The sequence below is a fragment of the Leptopilina boulardi genome, unplaced genomic scaffold, assembly GCF_019393585.1.
Source record: "Leptopilina boulardi isolate dan_hultmark-lab unplaced genomic scaffold, ZJU_Lbou_2.1 LbouV2_125, whole genome shotgun sequence".
In the NCBI taxonomy this organism is placed as follows: Eukaryota; Metazoa; Arthropoda; class Insecta; order Hymenoptera; family Figitidae; genus Leptopilina; species Leptopilina boulardi.
Genome location: NW_026137669.1, coordinates 416,565 through 432,330, shown reverse-complemented (window position 1 = coordinate 432,330; position 15,766 = coordinate 416,565). Strand labels below are relative to the sequence as shown.

General features: G+C 32.5%; 1 protein-coding gene across 1 annotated transcript in view; it reads left to right on the top strand.

The window, feature by feature from the left end:
• Positions 1–8,572, top strand: part of LOC127291145 (protein hairless) — a 115,511-nt gene extending 106,939 nt beyond the window's left edge. Inside the window, exon 4 of the mRNA XM_051320072.1 lies at positions 6,989–8,572. Coding sequence (XP_051176029.1) covers positions 6,989–7,023 — 35 coding nt within the window. The 3' untranslated portion in view covers positions 7,024–8,572. The remainder of the gene's footprint in view (positions 1–6,988) is intronic.
• Positions 8,573–15,766: the final 7,194 nt, after the last annotated feature.

The following is a 15,766-nucleotide window of genomic DNA, read 5'->3' as shown; positions in this document are numbered from 1 at the left end:
AATTTTGAAAAAATGGGGGTAATGAACCCCAAAAATCTTTTTAGGTGACTTGAACCTAATTTTTTTTCATCTTGCGCATATGAGTCTTAAAGTGTAAGATATGAGCTTTAATTTAAGCCTATATAGAAGTCTCTATCACGTGAGGTTAAGGAGAAAAAAAATACTGAAAACCCTCAAAAATACGGTTTTTGGAGACATTACCCCCACTTTATTTAAAATCCTGATGTGATACACAATTTTGAAATCCGGGATCATGATCAGGATACAAAGCAAATTAGAAACCACTCTGATATCTCGAAAAATTACTTTGTAGCCTTGTTGTGTTGGTGAGAGAGACTGACAGACAGCGCTTATCGATGACTGGATTCAGTGCAATGATTGTCACCTTTGGCTTCATGAAAATTGCACTGAATTTAATGATAAATGTTCGAAATGTGGTCAGAAGAAGAAAAGAAGACATTAATCACTTTAAATTAAGAATTCTGATGAAGCAAAAAGCCAAAGAATGATTTTAAATTATTGGCCATCTCTCCCGTACACCTATGGCCATCTCATCTTTATTATTATTTGTAAGTTAAATGTTCAATGTTTAATTAGCAATAAAAGTTAATACACAAATCACTTTCTTTTTATTTTTACAGGCCTTTAAAAAAACTATGGCCAACTTCCCCAGACTTACCCTAATTGTGAAATATGTATTCTTATTTACTTACATTTCATTAATAGCACTAAGTAAAAGCGCGCGACGAAGCGGTCGACTCATACCGCGGTAGCTGTTTACACTGGCGCACGCACACATAAAAAATCAAGGTCAAAATTAAAACTTTTTTAAAAACAAAATTCACTATTGGAAAGAGCATAAAAAACCTTCAAAAAACATACCTGACAAAATTTTTTTTATTGCATTTATAGACAGCAAAAATTCAAATTTAATAGTAGGCGGTGTCAGGGAAAACTGATAAAATTGACACTCCTCTACCTCCTCCAAAATTTAAAAAAATTAAAAAATTGTTTGGAGATATTTTGCTATCAAGTAGAACAACAATTTTTCCAAGTTTTACTTTTTTTCGAGAATCCAATTTTTCAACTTAGGACATTACACGTAAAAGGCCTCATATGTGAAGGAACCCAATAAAATTAGCATACCATATTTTATTTTTTTATATACATCAAAACAATTTATTTTTATATTGCGAAAAATCACTGGCTTATTTTAAAAAAGTTATTTGATTACAAATATACTGCGCAACGGATTGTTGTTGATTCGTTTGAATTATAAAACTGAAAATATTAATTATTAATACAATAAAAATAAATATTAAAAATCCAATTGAAAAAAAGGAAATTGTGAAGACATTACAAAATAAATAAAATAACTTTAATTCTTCCAAATTTTGGTAATTCATCACCACTTATTTCGAGTAAGATAACTTTTCCTAAAGCGTATTTAATACCTTTGATATTGACCCAATTGAAGTATTCTGTTTCCTGGAAAACGTATTGTTGTGCTGGTATTAGTAATTGTAAAGAACGATGAGCTTTAGAACTTAAAGTTACAATTGACAAATCTATACTAGAAGCATGTTGACTGATTTTAAGACATTGCGAAATGGCTATAGATTTCGTAATATTTAATGATCCAGAAAGATTATTTCGATGGCTGGGTGTAAAAACATGATACATCGAATTGGCGTTGAAAAACATGATACGTCGGATTAGCGTTGGAAAACATGACATATCGTCGTTTGATTTGAAGAAAATGACACGTCGAAAACGAAATTTTTCTTTTCAAATTTCTGTTGGTACCACTGACCGCGAAATATAAAATGGTTTGTTATATATTACATTTTTTAAGAATATATAATGATATTAAAATAATAGAAGTAAAATATTGCACTATACACATATAATTTTGAATATTTTACATGAAATTCGTTTTAAATCAACGGGATTACAATACTGTATTTAAATGGTCGTCTGTATTATTAATTACTTTTACAGCTGTATGATAACGTCATGGGTGGCAAATCCTCCAGGAACTGAATAATTGGAGGATTTACTAGAAAAAATTTAGCTAAGTTAATTTAATTTATTTAATAATTGTGTTTTAAAAAATATACTTTACTTACTCTCCATGATTGACTCGTCAAAAAAATATTTAAACAACACGAATTGTAATAGAATATTTACAATATAAATATTTATAATAAAATAGAATTATTTATAAAATCACAGATTTTATCAATCTAAATATAAACTATATAAAATGCTATTTAACCTAATTTTTCTTTGAACTGACATATTATGAAGCAAAATCATTTGTTTCATAAAACAGTTTTAAAGATTTGACACATTTTAAATTTCACGGTCAGTGGTACCAACAGAAATTTGAAAAAAAAATTTCGTTTTTAACGTGTCATGTTCTTCAAATCAAACGACGATGTATCATGTTTTCCAACGCTAATCCGACGTATCATGTTTTTCAACGCCAATTCGATGTATCATGTTTTTACACCCAGCCATCGATTTGTCACGCGCTTCAAATCTCGATGCTTTGATTCATAACGCATGGTCCAAAATTGAGAATGATCCTATGGTAATGCAATATGAAATACATCTTTGGCTTTAAGGGGTTAGGGGTAGTCAGAGGCACGAAAAAATGAGAATTTTCAGTATTTTTTTTTTGCTATTAAATAATTTTATTTTACAAAAGTAGTAATATGGTATTATTAAACAATGTTTTGACTTGAAGTCACGAAAATTTAAAAAAAAAAAAATTTTTATTTCCGAAGTTACAGCTGTTTGTGTTAACCCAGTTCCAAAAAAAGGTCCTTGCGGTGACAATCATAAGTCCTTGGAGATTAATCAGAAATCAATCGGATAAAAAAAATTAGTTTTATAAATAAATAATCCTGGGCCTGATCGAAGGATTTTTTTTTTCAAAAATTAACAAAATGGCGGCCTCAGGAAATTTTTGTCTAGATTTTTGGGAAAAAATCAACAGTTAATTGGTCTTAAAAAATCGAAATTTTTCAAAAAAAAAAATCCTTCGATCAGGCCCGAGTTTATTATGTATTCTAAAAGCTGTATAAATTTCATTAAAATCGACTGAGCGGTTTTCGAGTTATAGTTGTCACCAGTTCAAAAAACATAGTTTTGAGAAAAACGCGTTTAGTTTCACACTAGATTTACGTACAAAAAAACGAATTATTAAATTACTTACACCGAGTCATCTATTCCTGGGCCATATTAATTTAGGTACTACTACATATACCCAAGTCTAAGTTCATCGATGACAATAGAACCCTAAAAGCCGATTTCTTGCAGCTGACACTAGCTGCAAGCGCTCCCGAGCGCTTTAAAAGGCCCGAGCTCTCTTTGTTATTTGTTGAATAACTTAAAAACGAATTATCGGATTAACTTGAAATTTTCAGAGATTATTTTTAAGATATTTTACTTAACGAAAATGCAAAAAAAAAAAATTTGATTTTTTGAAAATTCTGACTACCCCTAACCCCTTAAAGAGGTTCTCCGGCTCCAGTGGTGCTCAGTTCCTTGGGAGTAGTTTATGAGTGGTGGGGATGGTTTTCTGTAGTCTGCTGGAACGCGATTGACATGGTCATGTTTAAAGCTTTATTACAAAAAAGTAATTAGAAAAATATTATTTTTAACATTTCTATATGAAAGCGCAACTCAAATACTATCGATTCGCATATAAAACTGTAAATTAGTTAGTATAAAATTTATATTATATATTAAAAATCACTAGGTGACGCGGTGCATGCTACCAAACTTGTTCAGTTTAAAATTTACATGGTTGTGGTATTCTCGTTAAAATTATATTTAAAATTGTTATTAATAAAATGTTCACAGAAGGGAATCACCACAACAGATGTTCAAAAAATTAAGGGAAAGAATAAATAAATATATGACACTCTTTAAAATTCAATTCAGTAGCATGTCAACCTAACAATCTGTTTAGTAACTCCGACTGTTATTTTAGTCCGTCGAAAATCGACTATACTGGTTAGGTTAAGATTTTAGCATACTCTAAATCTCGTCTTTCCGTGTGAAGAACGTATAACAGCCATCGAGTCACCTAGTGACTTTTAATATATGATATTTATCGTTTTGTGTTTGAGAAATTACAAACGATAATATATTGAGCTATAAATGTGTATGCACCTATATATATATATACGCACAAAGAAACAAATACCCGTGCGCGCCTTGTATACTTCGCGAAAATTGATCTTATTAAAAAATGTAAAATGTGGATAACTTTCAAATAGGAGCAGCTAGGATTTCATTATAAACAGATTTTTCATCTACAATCATCCACAAATGCAACCCTACTTTCAGTTGTTGTCCACATTTTTGTGCAACCTATTGCCGCTTCCTGCCCACCGTGCATCTACAACAGTATTTGCACAAATATGAAAAGCGTTAATAGAATGAAAAATACAACTACCGTGAATTCCAGTTTCAGAATAATTGTCAGCCATAAGGTCAAATTCATAATTCTCCTTTGTGCTGAGTTATTACTAAGCACATTCATCTTCTTCAATTCATCTTCTTTCCAACTGACATTAAACGAGCTATTAACCATTTTGCAAAGTCTGCAACAAAAGTTCGCCGAAAAACTTTTAACAAATTTAAATATGCTATTTAGTCCTAAATTGTCGCCGGTAATCAAGCCTATTTCAAAAAAGATTTTTTCTCTTTTTCCCTTCGTGTTATACTTCTATGCCATTTGTATAGTTATGTCGTTGATTTCATCAATTGCGGGTTGCAAAGTATTATAATTTCCAAATTGTTTCCTATCTTGAGCTCTAAAAACTAAAACAGTGTCAATTACTATAACCTTACGGAATATTACACAAATTTAAAATATAATCTTATATTTTGGAGTTATTATCTTCAATTTATTTAATTTATTAATTTCCTTCATTATTTGATTTATTTTTGTTAAAGACGGAAGTTAATTAACAAAAATAAATAATTTAAAGAGAAAATAGTAATTTTTAGAAAAGTACTCTATTTTTACTATTAACAATTCCGCTCATAGGTAAAGCGTAAATTGCTCTTCGCTAAACAAAGTTTAGAATAAGGTAGTGGACTACCTCTCAGTATATTACGTTAAGCTACTTGACTAAAATCAAGTCTCATAAAGAATGATTTTTTTCATTCAAAACAAAGCGATCAAATAAACGAATTATTCAATTAAAAAAATATAATTTGTCTATCTTAAAATGAGACAACAAATAATAAATTAGATGTGTGTGATGTGAATATATATTTCACAATATTCTGTATTTTTCAAATAGAGAATAGATATTCAAAGTAAATCACCAGAATAATAACAATTATAATAATACGGAAAAGTATTAAATTACTTTCCGAGCTCTTAGTAGTTTAACACTCGTATTTGTCATACGACTCCAATATATGCGGAAGTCGTTTTTACCTTTTTTTATTCTTTATATTTTTCCTTTCTAACAAATTTGCATTAATTACTTTTGGAAACAATTATTTCATTATTTCAAAATCTGTTTTTAAAAATTCAGAGTATTGGGTTCACCCAATCTGAATTTCTCTGACAATTATTTTGAAATATAAACAATTGTTATTTAATGAACACTTTCAGATTTTAACTGGAATTTGCACTTTTTGTATTTATAACACTTTATATTTGGTAATTAAATTTCCCTTTTCAAATAACTATTTCAACCACTTTTAGTGAGAATAAACTTTATATATTCTTCCGCCTTTTTGCGGGAAACACATCTGCCTTGCGGGAAAGATAAAGTAAGACTCCTTGAATAATAATCTGGTGGCAATGATTACACCCAGTTTTTATGTAATTTTAAGTAGTGGGAGGGTTGATTTTGCAATCAACACCTCGTTGTTTCCATGCAAGTTTTATCAAACTTGCATTTTATTAGTGGCGTGATCGGTTCAACCACCTGAATTACCTTTATGATTTCTTTATATTTCCTAATTTTCCAAACTAATGTGGCAACTTTTATACATTGTAAGTCCCAAAATTAGCAAAGTTGATAGTACTTTAGTTCGTGTTATTTCGAAATATAAAGTTCAATAATCTTAATTCATTTGAGAAATAACCATTGATTTCAGAATTAAAATAAATGTAAAATAAAATTATAAATAATTATTAAATTAATTTGAATTAATAATTCAATATTTCAAATTAGAGAATTTATATATGTATATATGTGTGTTGTATATGATGTTGGCGTATATTTGACAAAAATGTTTATAATATTTAATAACAAATATTATTTTTAACAAATAATTTTTAACAAAAAACATGAAAAAATTACAGAATTCTGTCCGTAAAATTTTTTTAATTTAATATATTTCATTTAAAATTAATAATTTATTAATTATAAAAATTTATTTTAAAATTAATTTAATGATTCATTTAATAGAAGGATTTTTAAATTGAAACACAATTCGTCTGCACAATTACCGCAAGTGGTGTTATAGTGCTAGGGGACCCAGAACTCATTACTCTTGCAAAAAATCCGACACACTTTCCGCTAGAACCGTATATAGGAGATCCACCTCCTTATTATTAGTTCGTGGGTTTAGTACAGTGACTTAAGGGGTAAGACCCCTATGTGCGTAAAAAACAAAACGGACGATTTTGAGAATTTTTTAGAGTTTATCAAATCTTTCAATTTTTCGTAATCAGTACTTTATTATGTATTCCAAAAGGTACTTACATCGTTGAAGTACATATTTTATATTCCTTGCATTTTCCACAAAGCAAAATATTTTTTGAGAAAAATGTAAAGTAACACAACATTTGGAATTTACTTTATCAAAATTTAATTTTTGCTTATCTGTGGTGCCCTTAAAACCCTAGAATTGCATTTTCATATCCATACAATGATGTTATAAATGTTACTGATCTAACATCAAACGACAATGTTAAATTTAAAATTTTTTGCATTTGTTTTAGATATGCCTCTCAATCTGTCAAAGCATGCGGGTTGAATCTCATGATTCCAATAGTCGGTGCCTTATTTTTGGACAAAACTACATGATTACTCACCATGCAACGACCATGCGATATATTAGTATTTTTTTATTCATACAAAATAAATATGTAGAAGCTAGGGATTTACAGTTGGATTTTTGTATATACAGATTAAAATAATGTCAGTATATAGAACTCATGACTTTTATAGAATAATAAATGAAGTTAGTAGTATTATACACAGAGAAATGTATACAAAATGCAATACGAAGTCCGTTGCCTACAACAAATGTTTTAATTTTATTGTTAAATAAAGGCCCTTTAAGTTTTGCTTTTCATTTTTCCAATTATATACATAAATTTTTTATTGGAGATATTTCTGGAATTTATTATCGACATAAGAAAAAAACAGTGACTTTGATAAACACGTTATTATTTTAATTATCTAAGAATTACAAAATATTTAATTGTTTATACCTTTTTAATTTTTGGATATTTTATTATATTTTTAAATCAAAAGTTTTGAATTAAGAACTCGGACGACGTAATAATTTTCATTACACACATGAAATATTAAAATTTTAAAATTACTTCACTTTTTCACTTTTACAAATGTATTTTACAATATAACTAATTCAAATCTATTTAGTTTACTCAATTGTAAAAATTATAATTTATTTTTTGCCATAATTTATTATTCTAGAAAAAAAATTCAGAAATTTTTTTGTATAAATTTTTTACACATATTTTAAAATTTTCAGTTAAGATATAATTCATTTATAATGCATTTTTATTTTGCTTTATAAAATAGAAAAAAAATTAATAGGTACTGTGGAATCGATGTATCTCTTTATCCTTACGCGTTATCTTGTTATTTTTACCTTTAAATATTCTTATTATTATTATAATATTATTATTATTATTATTATTATTATTATTATTATTGTTACACAATTATTACGATTATTCATTTTTTTGAAGAATCGTTAAAAAGGGCTTAGGATTATGTACAGAAAGGATATTAGCTAAAATTTTATTGCCTATTATGAAATTGTAAAACAAAAACTAATTTTTAATACTTCAAGCCGTAATTTTAACGCTTGATACAATTATTTATACGTTCATAAAAGAAACAAAAAGAAAATCTACAACTGAAAACAGAAGTGTGCTTGTGTGTGCATAAGAAAGAGAGAGAGTGTGGGTCTTTGATTGAAAGAGACCATAAAATGAGAACTGTTTTTGAGAATATATTGTACACAAATTTATCAAAGTTATTATTATTTTCATTATTATAATTATTTTTATTCTTTTGTCATGTACATATATTGAAATATGAATTCGTATTGCTGACAACTCACATAAAAATCTCTTACCTGAATTTGTCATATTATTTAAAATAAGTGAGAACAATCGTATTATGTTAGTGAAAACAAAAAAAACGAGTTGATACTAAATATACTCTTTGCTTTATAAAAAGCCGAAATTAATATTTCCGAACTGCATGAATGTGCGGGAGCAATTGTATAGAAAAGGCTAATTTCGTAAATATAATTATTTCATATACTATTTAAGGCTATTTAATATGTGAAACCAGGGACTATCACAAAATATTTGTGTCGTGTCGTGTCGCTACTCAACACGTTTAGAAACAACTAATCGTGTCGTGGCGCGATCCAAGATATTAAGAAATTTCTAATAGTATTAGAGTAACTCCAGGCCAACCGTGTCAAGAAATTTTCATTGATTTTCTAAAATGTTAAAACTTTTATGAAAATCTGTAGTTTATAATAAAACAAAAAAACACTTGTAACCGATTTTTGAAATTTTAAATTTTTGTTAGTTTTTTTGCATAAACAAAATTTAACAACATTTTAAAGAAAAATTAATAGCTCAACAACCGTTTGCAATAAATAATTCAAACTTATACTCATTATATAAAAAATTGTCCTCTTTTCAATGAATATATTTGCAAAATTGTAAACCTAAAAATTCGATATTTGTAATAACAATTTTATAAACAATTTACATTATTTATGTGTTCTACACCTCTGATTGTGATGAAACTTAAATAAAGTGTACATGGATGTCTCCTCTTTAAGTTCCAAAAATAACAAATTTGTATTTTCCACTAGAAGTGTATTAAACGAATTTTTTATTATGACGCGTGCCAACCGCCGCGCCATGCCACTGTAGGCAGGGTTGCGACAACCTACGCTGCACTTATAGGCTTTAAGGAATCTAAAGAAAATGAAGCTAATAATACATATTTAAAATTTACGAATCCGGTGTCCGTTTTTCAAAATTCAAAATGGCAGATCCAAAATGGCCGACGACTTTTGAAAAAACTTAACGTATTCATCTGAAAATAGTTACTCGGGGGTTTTCTGGGTCGCTGATTACGCCATATCACCGTGAGTGCTTCACCTGCCGAACATCCAAACGTACTTGAGCTTGATGCGCGAAAAGAAGTGGTTAAATTTTTTGTCTATTAATAAAAATTCTACTACCGTTCCTTAGTTGAATTTTTTGCAATTATATTTTGCAAATATAATTGCAAAAAATATTGAATCTTTTGACACTGTAGGGTACATAAGTGGCCTACAAAATGTCGCGTTGTGGCACGTTTTTCGACAGGGTGAATTTAAAATGGCAGATCCAATATGGCGGACGAATTTTCAAAAATTGAACAAATATTTCCTTGAAATAAAAACCCCCAAGTAATGATTTTTAAGCAATACTGAACGATTTTTTTTATTCTTCCGCCATATTGGATCTGCCATTTTGAATTTTGAAAAATTTACACCGGATTCGTAATCAGCGACCCAGAAAACCCCCGAGTAACTATTTTCAGATGAATACGTTAAGTTTTTTCAAAAGTCGTCGGCCATTTTGGATCTGCAATTTTGAATTTTGAAAAACGGACACCGGATTCGTAAATTTTAAATATGTATTATTAGCTTCATTTTTTTTAGATTCCTTAAAGCCTATAAGTGCAGCGTAGGTTGTCGCAACCCTGCCTACAGTGGCATGGCGCGGCGGTTGGCACGCGTCATAATAAAAAATTCGTTTAATACACTTCTAGTGGAAAATACAAATTTGTTCTTTTTGGAACTTAAAGAGGAGACTTCCATGTACACTTTATTTAAGTTTCATCACAATCAGAGGGGTAGAACACATAAATAATGTAAATTGTTTATAAAATTGTTATTACAAATATCGAATTTTTAGGTTTACAATTTTGCAAATATATTCATTGAAAAGAGGACAATTTTTTATATAATGAGTATAAGTTTGATTAATTTATTGCAAACGGTTGTTGAGCTATTAATTTTTCTTTAAAATGTTGTTAAATTTTGTTTATGCAAAAAAACTAACAAAAATTTAAAATTTCAAAAATCGGTTACAAGTGTTTTTTTGTTTTATTATAAACTACAGATTTTCATAAAAGTTTTAACATTTTAGAAAATCAATGAAAATTTCTTGACACGGTTGACCTGGAGTTACTCATAATTATTAAAATCAATAAGTTTTATGCATTTTTAGATGATTATTGTTAAATAATTATAAAAATTTAATGTTTTTATTAATTTTAATCTATTACAGTTTATTATCGATATTTGTCGATAATCAATACAGCCGCGCTTTTTAGCAGGTAGGTGGCAGCAGTCTTTTATTCTTTTCTTTAAATTTTTGTTGTTTTTTTTATTAAAAGAAAAACTCTTATTTGTTAAACGGAAATATTGGTAAAAAAATATATTATTTTATTAAAAAAATTAATATTTTAATAAAAATTTTGGTGAAAAAAAATTAAATTATTTTATCAAAAAAAAAGTTGAAAAAAATTAATTTTAAACGGAAATAATGGTAAAAAAATGTATTATTTTGTCAAAAAAATTAATATGTTAATCAAAAACATTATTTATTTATTTATTAATTAATTTCAGACGGGTAGTAATTACACTGCCCATTAGTACAATGTACTGAATATTACAAAAAAAGAATTACAGTAATTATTGTGTGGCCACACTGGCATTATTATTATCATAATATATCAAACATTGTAACTCTCGGACGAAGGTGTTGATTGAAACGCCGAAAAAATTGAGGTTACTGTTATGTTGATTTGCCTCACGACTCAATCTATTAATCACCGAGTTATTCGAAAAATTTGTTCTGACAAACTTTAATTTAAATAGAGGAACATGTCTTGGGGATTGGAACTGATTGTCATAGCGTTGTCAAGGAAAACCCATGAATTTTAACGAAAAATGACTATGTACCCCCCCCCTAGCAGCCACATTTTTTGACATAAAAAGCTCAAATTTGGCACACTCACGTATTTTTGCGTGAAAATTACAGGAAAAATATAGCGAACTTAATTCAAATCAATTTACATAGCGTTGTCAAGGAAAAATAAAAAATTTCGAAAAAAAATGGTTTAATCTTCCTAGCGCACACAATATTTAACCCAGACTGTTCATGTTAACGAGGTTTCAGGGATCGTAAAACAAACACCGAATTTACAAAATATTAAAATGAGGTTTATTAATTAAAATAGTAAGTGAAAATGATTGAATACAAATTGTAGAGATAGCATTAGTATCAAGTCTTTATGAGAACTGAACTTGGAACGTGACTCGCGAAATTTGTGTCTGTGTAAAAAGGAAACGAAACAAAAAGAAAGGAAAAGGTGGCAGCACTAAACACATAATAAAAAGAGAGGCTCAATTTGAATATTTTTAACACCCCCTCTCAAAGTGATGCCTATCTGAATTTACACTTTTATTCCGAGACTGTTCAGACACTTCCAATGTTTAACTTTTGATAGTCCTTTTGTAAGAACGTCCGCTGGCATTTCCTCCGTCGCAAGGTACTTTAGTTGGATTTTCTCTGTTGACAAGACTTCCCTCACGAAATGATGACGCACGTGGATATGTTTTGTGCGTGAATGATACACTGGGTTCTCTGCCAATTTCTTTGCACCTTGGTTGTCAATGTGCAGCATGACAGTTGGTAGATCGTGATCACTGATCTCTTCTAACATTCGTCGTAGGTGAATTGCTTCCTTAGAAGCGTCGCTGAGAGCCATATATTCCGACTCTGTTGAGGAAAGTGCCACCGTACGTTGCTTCCTCGACTCCCAGGAAACAGGACCTCCATTTACGGTGAACACATAGCCGGTATAGGACCTCCTGTCGTCGATGCATGCAGCCCAATCTGCGTCAACGTAACCGGTCAGATTACCCCCTCTTGTTCTAAAGGTGATACCCACGTCCGGAGTCCCTTTAAGATAACGCAATACGCGTTTTGCTGCTTGCCAATGACTTACCCCGAAACAGTCATTGAATTGACTTAAGACACTAGTGACATGCGTTATATCAGGACGAGTGGCAACTGATAGGTACATTAGAGCCCCCACGAGTTCCCTGTACGGCGGTTTCTTTCCGTCCTTGTCGGCCCAAACGTCAGTTTTGGACAGCTTCGTTCCCGGGTCGAGTGGGGTACTCACTGGATGACACGAAGACATCCCAAATCGATCCAGGATTTCTGAGATGTATCCTTGTTGACTCATGGTGATCGTTGATGCGTTGCGCGAAAACTCAATTCCTAAACAATAGGATACTTCACCTAAGTCATTGATCTGAAAAAATTTTCCCAGGAACTTGTAGAACTCGTCAATTTTATTCCGGTTTCTTGAAAGCGCGATGACATCATCGACATAGACAATGATTATCAGCAAATCATCACCTTCACCCTTCACGTAAACACTAGCATCCCCGAAAGTTGGTTTTGCTCCAAAGTTGTTCATAACTTGACTTAGGCGCTTGTGCCAACAACGTCCTGCTTGCTTCAGTCCGTATAGGGACCTCTTTAGTTGACACACTCTGTTTCCCAAAAGGAGTTCGGACAACATCTTCCCGGCCTTGTCGATAATGTCCTTGGATCCGTATTTCTTTTCGACGATGAATTTTAAAATTCTTTCAGCACAAAGAGGGACCTCCATGTGAATCTCTTCCTCGATGATGCCGTTTAGAAAAGCAGTCGAGATATCGATTTGTCTCGTGTGCATTTGATGTTCTGCTGCGAGAGCCATTGCAAGGCGAATGGAGCTGAATCGTGCTACAGGAGCGAAAGTCTCGCCGTAATCCATTCCGGGAAGTTGGGAAAATCCTCTCGCAACCACTCTGGCTTTTCGTTTAATTACTGATCCATCAGCGCCGTGTTTATTTCTTAGGATCATTCGACTTCCTACAACCGATTTGTCTCGCGGGCGTTCTATTAGATCCCAAACCTCGTTTTCCAATAATGAGCAAAATTCGTCAGCCATCGCCTGTGTCCATTCATTAGCTTCTGGACCAGAAGTAGCTGATTCCATTGGAACTTCCGCTGTTCCTGCAAAATTTGGATCTGCATTCACCTCTTCTTCCGTGGACTGGCACACTTTCCTCGGTCTACCTGGTTTCCCTGTAAGAATCCGTTTTCGTCTGCCAGGTTTACGCTTCATGGTAGTTGGAACATCAGGATCAGAATCATCTTCTGGCATTTGAGCTGGATTGATATCGAAGCCCAAGAAGGGTTCATTCACACTTGAAGCATCCTCAAATGATAGCTCATCATCACTTGGATTCTCTATCGAATTTGGCACTCCATGATCCTCATCGTGTGGATTGGTTGATTTCTCGTTGCTCAGTACGATGTTGCGAACTTCCTTCGTTGACACGTGTTCCTCGATTCTTTTGTCAACCTCCAAGATGTCATTCGATTCAATGATGTCAGTCATCTGTTCAGGGTAAAAATCCTCGTACCGATGTTTTTCTATCTTTTGAGACCCCTTCAGGAATTGCACGTCGCGTGAAATTTCAACTCGATGCTCTTCAGGGATCCAAACTCTAAATGCCTTGGAATCCGCAGCAAACCCCGGGAACACACCTTTTCGCGCGCGTGGTGCAAATTTGCCAGTGTTCTTCATTCGATTCAAACAGTAGACTGGTGATCCAAATTCCTGAAAATCTTGAATGTCCGGTACATTCCCCATCCACTTCTCATAAGGAGTTCTCCCATCCAACGAAGCAGTAGGACAACGATTTCTGATGAAGTTGGCGGTGGAGATCGCTTCAGCACAAAATGAAGCTGGTAGTCCAGACTGGATTAGTAGACATCGAGCCATTTCGACAAGAGTGCGGTTTTTCCGCTCGGAGACCCCATTCTGTTCCGGATTATTGGGGACCGTCAGCCGACGCTTAATTCCGGAGTTCTTTAACAAATCGTCAAATTTTCCATTGACATACTCCGTTCCATTATCAGATTGTAGGAATTTTACCTTTTTGTTGTGATGTGTCTCGATCATAATCTTGAAAACCTTGAACTCTTCGAATGCCTCGTTCTTGTGTCGAAGAAAACGAACCTCCGTCCAACGTGTGGAGTCGTCAGTGAATGTTATGAAATATTTGGCATAACCATTCGATATGACCTTCATCGGTCCACACACATCCGTGTGGATGAGTTCACCTGGAGCGGACTTCCTCGAAGATGATTTCAGACATGGTTGGCGTGTCATTTTGCCTCGAAGGCAAACTTCGCATTCGATGGTGGAATCGATGTCGCTGATTTCTAGACCTTTACTCGCGTGATTTTTCGCTGCCTCTCGAAGATCCCTGGCGTTCAAGTGACCCATTCTCTTATGCCAGTCAAGTAATGTATTCTTCTGTTCACAGCTCAGTGCGGCATTTTCACCATTCCCGTTTGAATCGTTTACGAAATATAGTCCATCGACCCGATCCGCACGTAAAATCTCGATATTGTCAGATTTGTTTATAACTTCCGCCTTATATTTATCGAATGTTACGCGATAACCTTTGTCAACGATCTTTCCGACCGATAGAAGATTCGTTCGTAAATCCGGAACGTGCAACACTTCATTCAGGTCAATCGTTTTATCGCGCTCATTTACACGTGTCACCAATTGCACAGCACCTCTAGCACTGATTTTTGTTGAGCTTGAGTTCGCTAAGTTCAACGTTTCCGAAATGTTTTCATCGAAGCTCTTAAAACTGTTAATATTCTTGCTCATGTGTGCAGTGCATCCACTATCCAGGCACCATCGATTTTCATTCGTTGAGCAAATTAACGCGGTATTCGCTTCGCGACACTCATTTGATACAAAAGTTGCGTATAACGATGCGTTTTCCTTTTATTTTGATCACTCTTTACTTTTGACCAACACTTCGACGCTATGTGGCCCGGTTTTCCACATTTAAAACATTTAAATTTGATTTCACTATTTGGTCTATCCGATTTACTCGGCTTCTCGAAATTTCGGTTATTCGATTTTTGAAAGAACATTGCGTTTTGAATAGAATTTTTCCGATTACTCGATCGCGCATCGCTTTCTTCGACTATTTTAATGCGCAGCGTTTCGGGTTTCGGAAGATCATCGCGTGACTCGATCGCGACACGAAAACTGTCAAAACTTGCCGGTAAACTATATAATAATAATATGGAGAGTAAATCATCGTTTATGGGCACTTCCATATTACTTAATTGATCGACAGCATCGAAAAATCTGCGAAGATGGTCGCGAACGTCGTCGCCCTCGCTCATGCGTTGAAGCACAATTTGTTTTAGCAGGTTCGCTTTCCTAGCGGGGCCTTTCGACTGATACACGTTTTCGAGCTTTTGCCAAAGCTCTTTCGACGTCGCGCACTCTTTCACCTGTTTTAGTTCACTCGCAGAAATTCCCAAAAGTATATCTGACATTGC